At 41.9% G+C, this 13,664-nt stretch overlaps 1 protein-coding gene and 1 pseudogene across 1 annotated transcript in view; one reads left to right on the top strand and one right to left on the bottom strand.

Annotated features, from left to right (window-relative positions):
* Window positions 1-153: 153 nt before the first annotated feature.
* VCPIP1 (valosin containing protein interacting protein 1) overlaps window positions 154-13,664 on the top strand; it is a 32,400-nt gene continuing 18,889 nt past the window's right edge. Inside the window, exon 1 of the mRNA XM_008255594.4 lies at window positions 154-3,186. Coding sequence (XP_008253816.1) covers window positions 474-3,186 — 2,713 coding nt within the window. The 5' untranslated portion in view covers window positions 154-473. The remainder of the gene's footprint in view (window positions 3,187-13,664) is intronic.
* LOC108176509 (sushi domain-containing protein 3 pseudogene) lies at window positions 10,183-10,637 on the bottom strand (annotated as a pseudogene).

Below are 13,664 nucleotides of genomic sequence, written 5' to 3'. Positions count from 1 at the left end.
CTCTCTGCCCCCGTTCCTCAGCCTTCCTCTTCCTCTTCTCCACGGGCGCTGGGCCGCTAGGTCTCACGGTATTTGTAGTTTCTTCTGGACCCAAGCTCTTAGCGCTCGGTAGCCAAGAGAGAGGCCAAAAGACTCTAATTCCCAGAGGGCAGAGCGGAAGCTGCGCCTGCGCACTCTCAGTGAGGGCGTGTATGTCTGTGTCTCTGAGGGAGAGAGAGCGAGAGTGAGTGAGTGTGAGTGCGGGGTGGGGTGGTGGCCGTTACGTTCGGGGCAACGGCAGTGGAGAAGTAAGAAGAGACACAACGTCCGGCGCTTCCGCCTTCGCTTCGGAGGAGGAGGAGGAGGAGCTGGTAGGGAAAGGAAAGTGATTCGCCCTGGGCCTGGACTAGACGCGAGTCCGGCTGGTGGGGGTCTGGGCTATGAGCCTTTGAGGGTCGCTTGGGACGCGGAGCGAGACACGAGAGCCGAGAGCTATGTCTCAGCCGCCGCCGCCGCCTCCGCTGCCGCCGCCACCTCCACCCCCTGAAGCTCCGCAGACTCCGTCGTCTCTGGCGGCGGCGGCGGCGATAGCTCCGGGGGGGCTCTCGAAGCGGAGGGACCGGAGAATCCTTTCCGGGAGCTGCCCGGATCCAAAGTGCCAGGCGCGTCTGTTCTTCCCGGCCTCCGGTTCTGTCAGCATCGAGTGTACCGAGTGCGGACAGCGGCACGAGCAGCAACAGCTGCTGGGGGTGGAAGAGGTGACCGACCCGGACGTGGTGCTGCACAACCTGCTGCGGAACGCGCTGCTCGGGGTGACGGGGGCACCCAAGAAGAACACGGAACTGGTAAAGGTGATGGGCCTTTCCAACTACCACTGCAAATTGTTGTCGCCCATATTAGCTCGCTATGGCATGGACAAACAGACAGGCCGAGCCAAGCTTCTCCGGGACATGAACCAAGGGGAACTGTTCGATTGCGCTTTACTGGGTGACCGCGCCTTCCTCATAGAACCAGAACATGTGAACACGGTGGGCTATGGCAAGGACCGCTCTGGAAGCCTTCTGTATTTGCATGACACTCTTGAGGACATCAAGCGGGCCAATAAAAGTCAGGAATGCCTCATTCCAGTGCATGTGGACGGGGATGGACACTGCCTGGTGCATGCTGTGTCTCGTGCGCTGGTAGGCCGGGAGCTTTTCTGGCATGCCTTGAGAGAGAATCTGAAGCAGCACTTTCAGCAGCACTTGGCCCGATACCAAGCCCTGTTCCATGACTTCATCGATGCTGCTGAGTGGGAGGACATTATCAATGAGTGTGACCCTCTGTTTGTACCACCTGAGGGTGTTCCTTTGGGTCTGAGGAACATCCACATATTTGGCCTTGCGAATGTGTTACATCGTCCCATTATTCTGTTAGATTCCCTCAGTGGTATGAGAAGCTCTGGCGATTATTCAGCCACCTTTCTGCCTGGACTCATCCCAGCAGAGAAGTGCACTGGGAGAGATGGTCACTTGAACAAACCAATCTGTATTGCGTGGAGTAGTTCTGGTAGAAACCATTATATCCCCTTGGTGGGCATAAAAGGGGCTGCTTTGCCCAAACTGCCTATGAATTTACTACCTAAAGCATGGGGTGTGCCTCAGGACCTTATCAAAAAGTACATAAAACTTGAGGATGATGGTGGTTGTGTTATTGGAGGAGACAGAAGTTTGCAAGATAAGTACTTACTTAGGCTTGTTGCTGCTATGGAAGAAGTCTTTATGGACAAACATGGTATCCATCCTAGTTTGGTTGCTGATGTCCATCAGTATTTCTACAGGAGGACTGGGGTGATAGGAGTTCAGCCCGAAGAAGTTACAGCAGCTGCTAAAAAAGCAGTAATGGATAATCGCCTTCACAAATGTTTGCTCTGTGGTGCCCTTTCTGAACTTCATGTTCCTCCAGAGTGGTTGGCTCCAGGAGGGAAACTGTATAACCTGGCAAAAAGCACTCACGGACAGCTGAGGCCTGACAAAAATTACAGCTTTCCCTTGAACAATTTGGTCTGCTCATACGATACAGTGAAAGATGTTCTGGTACCAGACTATGGATTGAGTAATCTAACAGCTTGTAATTGGTGCCATGGCACATCTGTGCGGAGGGTCAGAGGAGATGGGTCTATTGTGTATTTGGATGGAGACAGAACTAATTCTAGGTCCACTGGTGGCAAATGTGGTTGTGGATTCAAACACTTTTGGGATGGGAAAGAGTATGACAATCTACCAGAAGCTTTTCCTATTACTTTGGAATGGGGTGGAAGAGTGGTCAGAGAAACAGTATATTGGTTCCAGTATGAAAGTGATTCATCTTTGAATAGTAATGTTTATGATGTTGCAATGAAACTTGTTACCAAGCACTTTCCAGGTGAATTTGGGAGTGAAATCCTAGTTCAGAAAGTTGTCCATACTATATTGCATCAGACTGCCAAAAAGAATCCTGATGATTATACCCCTGTAAATATAGATGGTGCTCATGCCCAAAGAGTTGGAGATGCACAAGGACAAGAATCAGAGTCTCAGCTCCCAACTAAAATTATACTTACTGGACAGAAAACAAAAACTTTACACAAAGAGGAGTTAAACATGAGTAAAACTGAAAGAACTATTCAACAGAATATTACGGAACAGGCTTCTGCAATGCAGAAACGGAAAACGGAGAAGTTAAAACAAGAACCAAAAGGGCATCCCAGGACTGTTTCTCCCAGTACCATTCGTGATGGCCCATCCTCTGCACCTGCCACCCCCACCAAGGCTCCTTATTCACCTACAACTTCTAAGGAGAAGAAGATCCGAATAACAACTAATGATGGGCGGCAGTCCATGGTTACACTTAAATCTTCAACAACCTTTTTTGAACTTCAGGAAAGTATAGCCAGAGAATTCAACATTCCTCCATATTTGCAGTGTATTCGATATGGTTTTCCTCCTAAAGAGTTAATGCCACCACAGGCAGGGATGGAAAAGGAACCAGTTCCTTTACAGCATGGTGACAGAATTACAATAGAGATTCTGAAGAGTAAAGCAGAAGGTGGCCAGTCTGCTGCAGCACACTCAGCCCACACTGTGAAACAAGAAGAGATTGCTGTTACTGGTAAACTGTCATCTAAGGAACTTCAGGAGCAAGCTGACAAAGAAATGTACTCCTTGTGTCTTCTAGCAACATTAATGGGTAAGGTCAATTTAACTAGAGATGATTTATCTTAACTTAATTGTGAAAATAATATACAAAGTTTTTTGTTTTGGGAAAGAAAAATGGTTGTTGTAAAAATTTGATTATATATTTTAGGAGAAAATTAGTTGTTTTCTTTGAATGTTAGCAGATGTGATTACTGAGTAAATATTAGGAAAACATAACTAGAAAGTGAAAGTAGTTCCTCACTGTCACCAAATTTTTAAAATATATCTTATTCTTAGAATTTCTTTAAAAAAAAAATGCAGGCTTGTAACGTATCTCTTAAATGCCTCTTCATTTTTTTTATCTAAGTTTTATTGAACCTTCCCACCTTGCCCCTTTTTCATTTATTTTTAAAATTTTGTTTTCCTGTATGTCATGTGACTTCAGAACTTCCTGTTTGATGAATTGCAGTTTCTGGCGTTTTTATGCTCAGTGCACTCCCACCTAATAGTCTCTCCTCCATTTCCAGCTCTCCCTTTCCCAATTAAAATCACGCTTTTATTTGTACACTAGAATTTGTGTTGAAGAAATTTCACTGCTCAGTGATCTTCCCGTTGACTTTAATAAATTATTATAGCTCATGAAAAACAGTAATATGGTTAAGAATTGTTTATTTTTTATAAGCATAAATTAAAGGAAAATATATTAGCAACCAAATATGTAATTTAAAGCTTTAGATGATTTGAAATACTGGTCAGTGGTGCATTTTTTACATTACCTGTATTTGTTTGGTCTTTGTTTTCAAATCACTGCTAATATGCTTTACTAAATCTTAAAGTATGAAGTAAAATTTAAATGTTAGATTTTAGAAAGGCTTTATTTTTGTTGAGATTAGAGTTTTCAGTGAGAAGGCATCTGTGTGTGTTTGTGTTTTCCAATAGTACTAAACAGCAGTGAATTGGGCTTTGACCTACCTAAGTGAAAATTATTTATTTCTGGCTTATTAAGTTCTGAGGCCTAAAACTTAATAGGAAGGATGAGAGCTCTGCACAAATTTATAACTTGATAATGATAATATTAAATATTAGGCAAATATACTAATTGTATTAGGAGATATGTTAGGAACTATCCTAGGCACTTTATATATTTATGTCTATTAGAATTTCTGATTTCTTAGATACTACATAGAATAGAGGAAAGATTATGTGTCTTTGGACTCAGGAAAACCTAGAATTTGAATCTGGGCTCCACACTTAAGGGTGATTTCAGAGAAGCTATTTAACTCTAAAGTAGCTTCAAGTGCTTCCTTCATACAAAATACTGCCTGTAGTTTGTGTATCAGGTCAAAGGAACAGTATTCCTAGAACTCTGAGAATTAAATAACATTCTCACAGAATGGATAAAATCAAATATATGCAGAATACGTTTTAAAAGACTAGGAATTTCCCAGGTGAAAAGCAGAAAAGAGATCTTTCTCAATGGAAGATGAACTTGAGGGTGTAGCTAATATCTTTTCTATTCTTTTATGCTCATTACCTGGTGTATTGCCCAGCAGGTAGTGGGCACTTTGAAATTTTTTGATTGGATTAAATAGATGATGTTAACATATCTAAAAAAAGACTGTCTCTGCAGAAATGGAATGACTGGTCAGCACTGAACACCGAGAAAGACTCTGAAAAGCAGAATTTGGCAGTGTTTATGCACTGATGTACAAAGGGAAAAAGATTCATCATCTGGGGTTCATGAAAATTCTGGCAGCTAGAAAGATAATTTCTGTTGAGGGGCAAGAATATTTGATCAGCCCTTATCATGGCCTGGATAAAAGATCTCAATCTCTTTTCCTGATTCTTTATTTATCAAACATCTATTCTGTCACTGATTTAGTTTGTTGATCATAAGGTAACTTAGTTTTTTGATTTATTTTAAAAATTATTTGAAATGCAGAAAAGAATGAGAGAGAAAGGAAGATACAGAGGGGGAGAGAGAAGGTGAGGGAGGGAGAAAGAGATCTTCCATCTGCTGGTTCATTCCTTAAATGCCTGTAAAAGCCAGGGCTAGGGCATACTAAAGCCAGGAGTTAGAACTCCATCTGGGTCTCCCACATGGGTAACAGAAAACCAAGTACTTCAACCATCATCTACTGCCTCCCAGGCACATTAGCAGGAAGCTTTGAATGGAAGCACCAAGTGGTACCAAAGCAGGTACTCTGATATAAGAGGTGGGCCTTCCAAGTGGCAGCTTAACCTATTGCACCACAACACAAAATCGTAAATTTTCATGTACAAATAAGAGTGCAGATAAAGATTATATTCACTTTTGAAGACTGCCCTCCATTGTAGAATAATAAATAAATTGACATGGGTAGGATTATTATTTGAAAGGCAGAATTAGAGAGAGAGAGAGAGAGAGAGATATCTTCCATCTGCTGCTTCACTCCCCAAATGACTGCAGTAGCCAGTCATTTTGAGCTAGGCCAAAGCCAGGATCCTGCAACTCCATCCTGGTTTCTCATGTGGGTGGGAAGGGCTTTCAAGCATTTGGGCCATCTTCAGCTGCATTCCAGGCACATTAGCAAGGAGCTGGATCAGAAGTGGAGCATCCAGGAAACAAACCGGTACCCATATGGGATGCTGGCATTGCAGGTGGCAGTTTAACCAGCTGTGCCACAATGCTGACCCCCTATAGGTACTTTTGGAGTTTGATTTAAGATTCTTGGACTTGACTATCTGACAGCTAGATGATGGGCTGCAGTAAGTTCACCAGGATAATATCTTTGTTCTGATCCATTCCATCTTTACATCTAGCATTTACATTTCTGTCCACAAACCCACAATTTCTTTAAATCTGCTATTTTCAGTGTCAGCACAGAATTTGAGTGTGACAGTTTTTTGCTATCATTGTAGTAGCGGCACTTGAGAGACTTTTCTGCTTTAGAGTACTAAGACAGTGCCTTCTATGGACATTAGTTTTCTCCTTCTAACTCTAAGTGTAATTTAATCATGTCAATGATATTCTCAATAAAAAGTGATGTATTTGAAAATATCAATTTGGAGATGGTTATATATACCGTGTATAAAGACTACTAGGGAACTATTGATATTTCTGTCAGAGAGGGCTGGAAAATGGCAGGACTCTGAAATTGCAAATTTCAAAGTACAAATACTTTGTGAATTAAAAAATGTGAGTTAAATTTCTGCTGAGTTCATTTAGAAAATAGCTTACCAAGGTTTATGCTATTCAAATAGCCAGCTCTTTCTCATTTAGATTCAGGCTTAAATACCACCGTTTAAGGGTTTGAGAGTCCTATGCTGACTGTTCTAAGTAGGTTCTGCCTATCATTGTACCTTGTTCACTTATCTCACAGCACCTATCACAAGTTTTAATGATTTTATTTTTTGTTTTAATTATGTGTTTGCCTCCTCTCCTTATTATAAAGCCCATAAAGGCAGAGACTGTGGCTTATTTTCTTCACTAATGAATACTCTATCACCTGTTTCAGGATCTGGTACCTGGTTGGCACCAAATAAGTTTTTGTTGAATGAAGGCAGATTATTTCAACAAAATGAATATATGTTATGAGCTGGAGACTGCTGGGAATACAGAGATGAATGAGAGACAGCCCTTGCCCTTCATAAACTTATTGTAGGATCTCCACTGAGGGAATTCTATACTTTTTCAGCTTTCATCAGTAGATCTCCAGCTTGCTTTTCTATGTACATAAGAATTATCAAACTTCAAAACAGGACCAGTATAGCATTTTAGAAAACTTCTCCTTTGATTGAGACTAATGTACACTGTATATGTGCATAGAGATTGTGTATCATCTTTCAATAGACTGTGATGGCCAAGGACATACATTTTTCTTTTCTTTTTTTAAGTAGAAAACTTATTTAATACAATAAATGCATCAATCTTTTGCTTAGTACAGACCCTTCAAGAAACTAATTATTTAAAAAAAAAGATTTATTTTATTTATTTGAAAGTCAAAATTACACGAAGAGAGACACAGCGGTCTTCCATCTGCTGGTTCACTCTCCAGTTGGCTGCAATGGACAGAGCTGCACCGATCCAAAGCCAAGAGCTGAGACCTTCTTCCGGGTCTCCCACATGGGTGCAGGGGCCCAAGGACTTGGGTCATCTTCTACTGCTTTCTTAGACCATAACAGAGAGCTGGAAGGGAAGTGGAGCAGCTGGGTCTTGAACCAGGACCCATATGGGATGCCAGCACTGCAGGTGGCGGCTTTAACCTGCTGTGCCACAGCGCTGGCCCTAGAAACTAGTTATTTTGAATCTTATGATAATATAAAATGGAATAACAGTTCTCTACCATAATATGTAATAAATTTTATTCTGTTTTATAAAGACCACTAGAGATTTTTGAACTTTTGTGCAGAGTGTCATCTTTATTATTTATGTAATATTTAATATTTTAATATTTTATAGTATTACATGAATTATATAGTTGTAAAATAACTGGTGTTAAGAAATGTTAATAAAATTTCTCATTGACTAGTTATTTATTAGTCTTTCAAGGTAGATATGACAGGTGGGATGTTATTTACCACACATATTATGCTAATTTTTTCCCTAGTATTCCATTAGGTTTCTAGATATATTTTTAAGAGGTAAAGATAAATTTAGGTGATAATCAGAATTTGTTGGTTTGGAGTTAGGTTGTTTGTATTATTTACTTTACTTTATTACAAAGGTGACCAGCCTTTCAAGGAATTGACACATGTGCTTGATTTTGATATACCTTCTCTCTTTCTACATTAACTTTTTAAAAAAATACGGCTTTTTTGTTTTTAAAAGATTTATTTATTTGTTTATTTGAAAGGCAGAGTTACAGAGAGAAAGAATGGGAGAGAGATCTTCCATCCCAAATTGATTCACTCCCCAAATGGCTGTAATGACCAGTGCTGGATCAGGCTGAAGCCAAGAGCCAGGAGCTTCTTCAGTGTCTCCCACGTGGGTGGCGGGGTCCCAAGGACTTGGGCCATCTTCTGTTGCTTTTCCAGGTATATTACCAGGGAACTGGATCAAAAGTGGAACAGCCAGGACTTGAACTGGTGGCCAGATGGGATGCTGGTATCCCAGGTGGTAGCTTTACGTGTTGTGCCACAACACTGGCCCCAATGTATGGCTTTTTAGAAAATATTTATTTTTATTTATTTGATAGGCAGAATGACAGAGAAAGAGAGATCTGCTGGTTCACTCCCCAAATGCTTACAACAGCCAGGGCTGGGCCAAGCCCAAGCCAGGTGCCTGGAACTCTACCCCATTCTCCCATATGCGTGGCAGGGGCCCAAGTATTTTAGCCATCATCTGCTGTGTTAGCAGGAAGCTAGATCAGAAATAAACACAGGAGCTGAGACTCAAATTTGCACTCTGTTATGGGATGCAGGTGTCCTGAGAGGTGGCTTATCACCCAGTGCCCCAACTCTTGTCTCTAAATGTACGGTTTTGTAATTTATATTTTCAAAATAAGGGTGAACATTTGGCCTATTGGTTAAGATACCACTTGGGACACCCAGATCCCATATTGTAGTGCGTGGGTTCAAGTCCTGGCTTTACCCCTGATTCTAGTTTTTTGCTAATACTTACCCTGGGAGGCAGCAGACGATGGCTCAAGTATTTGGGTCTATGCCATCCATGTGACTTGGATTTAGTTACCAACTCCAAGTCTGGCCCTGCCCTCACCATTGGGCATTTGATAAGTGAGCCAGCAGATGGGAGCCCTCAAATGAATAAAAAATAAATAAATAAAATAATTTTTAGATAACCCAGTATTTTCTAATTTTGTAATACTTATTGATATTTCAAATGCCATAAAAATTTCCAGAATCACATTTGAGATTTAGATTCTTATTTTTTAGATGACACTGGATTTGAATATTATTACTGCATCTTGACTTTTTTTTCTTCAGATGTTGGTTGAGGGACAGTTTGAAATGTAGAAAGTGCTTGGGCATATTACTATTCTTTATATGCCGTGATAGCTCTTCTGTTAATTTGTATGTAGCATGTTTGTAATGAGGGAGCAGTCATAAAACTGAATAAAAAAACTAATACATAGATATATTGTAAGATAAATATGTATTTTATAAATAGTAATTTTATATAATCATACTTTGAAGATTAAGTTATTCCTTTCAGTGCTTAATTGCATAGATATCTTTATTTTCTTAATATTTTTTCAATTACAGGATAATATTTTTAAAATTCAAAAATTAAAATATGTATAAAGTAAAATTAGGTAGTTCTCTTAAACATTTGTACTCTTCAGAGAAACTCATTATTAATAGATTGGGATATATCCCTTCGGACTGTATGTGATTGTGTGTGTGTGTGTGTGTACATACAAATTTGTACATAATTGAGTTAGTGTGCGTGTACACATATGGTGATAAATATATCCTTTAATACTGATGGTGACTCTAAAACCTGTGTGGCTGAATTTCTGTAAGGAATTGAGTATAAGACAAGAAATGGGTATGCTTTCCTTAGGAACCAGTTTGTTGATGGGGCAGAAAAATTTTAGGATGTAAGGATAAGTGGGAAAGGTTAGAAAGATGGCAACAATTCCTTCAGCAGATGAGTTACCTCTGTGATTTTCTTTGGTAGTAACAGTCCCATGTTGCTACTTTAAGTTTGGAACTTTAAAATTATTTTAAAATTTGGAATTTTTATTTAAAACATTTTATTTTATTTTTTATTTATTTTGTAGTTGTTGAAAGGAAGTTTATTGCTCTTTTCTTAGTCTACTGTGTAAAACTAGATCTGCGCAAGATGTCTCCCAGCCTCTTTAAAGGAACCCTGGTTGGAGGGAGGTTGCACCTCTGTACTAATCCCAACATGCTTTAAAAATGAGCCACTAAAATTGCTGTAGCCTGGCACTTCAGGACAGAGCCCGTCCCACCGGGCTCCCAGCCCTCAGCATCAGGGCAACCCAAGGATGATTTCCAGACATGTGTTGAACTGCAGATGATCAGCTAGGTGGTCAGCCTGGCTCTCCTCGTGTGGATGGTGACGCTGGCCTTGGCACGGTGGTCATCCAGGAAAGTGTGCTGTAGTTGGCCCAGGCGCGGGGAGGGTCTGCCTTGGGTTTTCTGTGTGCACCATCATGTAGGTGTGGGGGCTGCTGGAGGGGCTCCAGGGGCCCTTGTCCACGCTGCAGGTCAGACTGTCCAGGTCTCTGTGGTGAAGCTGTGGTTGTCATGTGCCTGAGCACGCTGGCTCCCGGGGCCGCTGCTGCTGTTGTTGAAGTTGAGGCCCTTGAGGCAGAGATACGCGGCCTGCACCGTCTCCAGATCCTCACCTCTCAACTGGTGCCACAGCTGGGCCGTCCTGTCCGAGCGCTGCTGCTTGCTCCTCTTCATGAACTTAAGGAGGCAGCAGGTGAGGAAGGCCGTGGACATGAGCAGAATGATGGCGCAGCTCACGATGGAGGCAATCATCGCCACCTTGAAGCCTAGGACCTCCTGTACTGGCATGGCTTCTTGCATAGCGTGGGCTTGGAGGTCACCGAGACCCGGAGGACAATGCCTTCAAGTGGTTCATTTTTTAATATGCTTTTAAACATTAAAAATTACTTCTTATAAATAGAAAAAATAGACTAAACAAAAAAAAAGACCATCTCTGAAACCACTGCCATGAATAACCTCTGTTCATATAGAAAAACTGAAGACTATGAGGAAGAGGAGTTGTGGAAAACAAGTTCTTTATAGTGGTGGTATAGATTTTTCTGTGTTTATATACATGTGCAATACTTTGAATAGAAGTATTTTACTGATGTATCATGAAGAAACAGTTGAATTAAAGGGGTCAGTGTTAGGGCACAGTGGGTTAATGCTGTCTGTAATGCAGATATCCCATATGGGTTTCAGTTCAAGTCCTGGCTGTCCCACTTCTGATCTAGCTCTCTGCTAACATGCCTGGAAAGGCAGTAGAGGCTTGCCAGGTGCTTGGGCCCCTGCTACCCATGTGAGAGACTTGGGTGGAATTCGTGGCTTCCAGCTTTAACCTGGCTCAGCCCAGATGTTCCGGCCATTTTGGGAATGAACCAGAAGATGGAAGATTTCTCCTTCTCCTTCTTTCTCTCCCTCTTCCTCTTCCTTTCCTGCTTCCTCTTTCTCTGTAACTTTGGCTTTCAAATTAATAAATTTTTTTCAAAAGTTGAATTGTAAAGTAAAATTAATTGGAGACTAACAGAAAAATACAAATTCACATAATGTGTGCTAGAAGCTTTACTAGATACTCCTATTCTCAGATAATTTGCTTTCTAATGAAATGGCAGAAAAACAATTCTTTCCTTTTTTCCCTATGATTCTGTTTTTATTAGATTCTTGAAGAAAAATATATGAGGATACTTCAAAAAATTGTGGAAAATGGCATTAAAGGTATGTTTTATTTGGTGCAAATTTTTTTTTGAAATCCATGCATAGTGTTTTCATAATACACATTTTCCACTTTCAAGAATTTTTTGTGCCAAAATAAACTCATATTTTAACTCCATTTTCCATGAACTTTTTGAAGTATCCCCATGTTTTATAACACTGAAGAATATTATCATCATGCTGTTTCAGTTAAGTTCTTTTGTATTACTTTCAGGCACTGGGAAAGCTTCATTTATAGCATTCATTCTGTGCATCCATTCAACCAGCATGAAGAATGCTACTCTCTGTTCAACACTGTGCCAGCCCTTGGGAATAGAAAGGCCACTGATCTTTTCCTGAGTCTGGAAAAGCTTCTAGTTTAGAAGGGGTAAAAGAAAAGTAAGCTAAATTAATTTACAGTATGATTAGGGCTCTGATACTCACATGCACAGGTTCATCAAAGAAAGATGCTTAGCTAACCACCACTCCAAAGAATACTAGAGGAAGTGACAACTAAGTTGAATTTCAAAGTATATAAAACAATTATTGGCCTACAAAGAAATGGAGTAGTTTTGTGCTGTTGGTTTGTAAAAATGAAGTCAAGTGGGGCCAGTGCCGTGGCTCAGTTGGTTAATCCTCCGCCTGCAGCACCGGCATCCCATATGGGCGCTGGGTTCTAGTCCCAGTTGCTCCTCTTCCAATCCAGCTCTGCTGTGGTCCAGGAAGGCAGTGGAGGATGACCCAAGTCCTTGGGCCCCTGCACACACATGGGAGACCAGGAGGAAGTACCTGGCTCCTGGTTTTGGATCAATGTTGTTCCGACTGTAGTGGCCATTAACTAACCATTAGTTAGGTTTTTTTTTTTTTGACAGAGTAGACAGTGAGAGAGAGACAGAGAGAAAAATCTTCCTTTTGCCGTTGGTTCACCCTCCAACGGCTGCCGCGGCCAGCGTGCTGCGGCTGGCGCACTGCGCTGATCCGATGGCAGGAGCCAGGTGCTTCTCCTGGTCTCCCATGGGGTGCAGGGCCCAAGCACTTGGGCCATCCTCCACTGCACTCCCTGGCCATAGCAGAGAGCTGGCCTGGAAGAAGGGCAACCGGGACAGATTCCGGCGCCCCGACCGGGACTAGAACCCGGTGTGCCTGCGCTGCAAGGTGGAGGATTAGCCTAGTGAGCCGTGGCGCCGGCCATTAGTTAGTTTTTAATTACCAACGGAAGGAAGAGCTTTGTCTCTCTCTCTGACTGTCTATCTGTCAAATAAATTAAAAAAAAAAAAAAAAAATGAAGTCAAGTATGATGTGAGATAGGAGAAGCAGGCAAGGACCAATTCTTACAGTGTCTTATATGCCATGAAAATGAATCTTACATTTTGCCATATGAATCCATATGGTTTTAGAAAACTATTTTTTTTTTTTTTTTTACAGGCAGAGTGGATAGTGAGAGAGAGAGACAGAGAGAGAAAGGTCTTCCTTTGCCGTTGGTTCACCCTCCAATGGCCGCCGCAGCCGGCGCGCTGCGGCCGGCGCACCGCACTGATCCGATGGCAGGAGCCAGGAGCCAGGTGCTTTTCCTGGTCTCCCATGGGGTGCAGGGCCCAAGCACCTGGGCCATCCTCCACTGCACTCCCTGGCCACAGCAGAGGGCTGGCCTGGAAGAGGGGCAACCGGGACAGAATCCGGCGCCCCGACCGGGACTAGAACCCGGTGTGCCGGCGCCGCTAGGCGGAGGATTAGCCTAGTGAGCCGCGGCGCTGGCCCGAAAACTATTAAATGTTTAACTCTGAAGGCTGTATGGAGGAGGGACTTGGGAGGACAAGACTTGAGGGAAAACTATGAGGTGGCAGTAATCCAGGCAGGAGATGAGGCCTGAGCCAGATCAGTAGAAAAAAGCATTGGAGAGCCATTTAACACTAGTATGGGACTTTGCAATGTCCTAGGTGCTGCTGCCTGATCACTAGTCCCTTTCCTCATTTCTTTTACCAGCAAACATGACTTCTGTGGAGGTATTTATATACTAAAGGAAATAACATTTTTTTCTCCAACCATTGTTAGTACCTTGAATGTCTGTAAGAAAAGCTGCTGATAGTTCCATTAAATTTGTTGTAACACAATTTGACTACTAGTAGAAGTTTAATATCTTGGAAATGGTATAAGCTT

The sequence above is a fragment of the Oryctolagus cuniculus genome, chromosome 6 (genome assembly GCF_964237555.1).
Source record: "Oryctolagus cuniculus chromosome 6, mOryCun1.1, whole genome shotgun sequence".
NCBI classification, from domain to species: Eukaryota; Metazoa; Chordata; class Mammalia; order Lagomorpha; family Leporidae; genus Oryctolagus; species Oryctolagus cuniculus.
The sequence above is the reverse complement of the archived record's forward strand: the minus strand, read 5'-3'. Positions and strand labels throughout refer to the sequence as shown.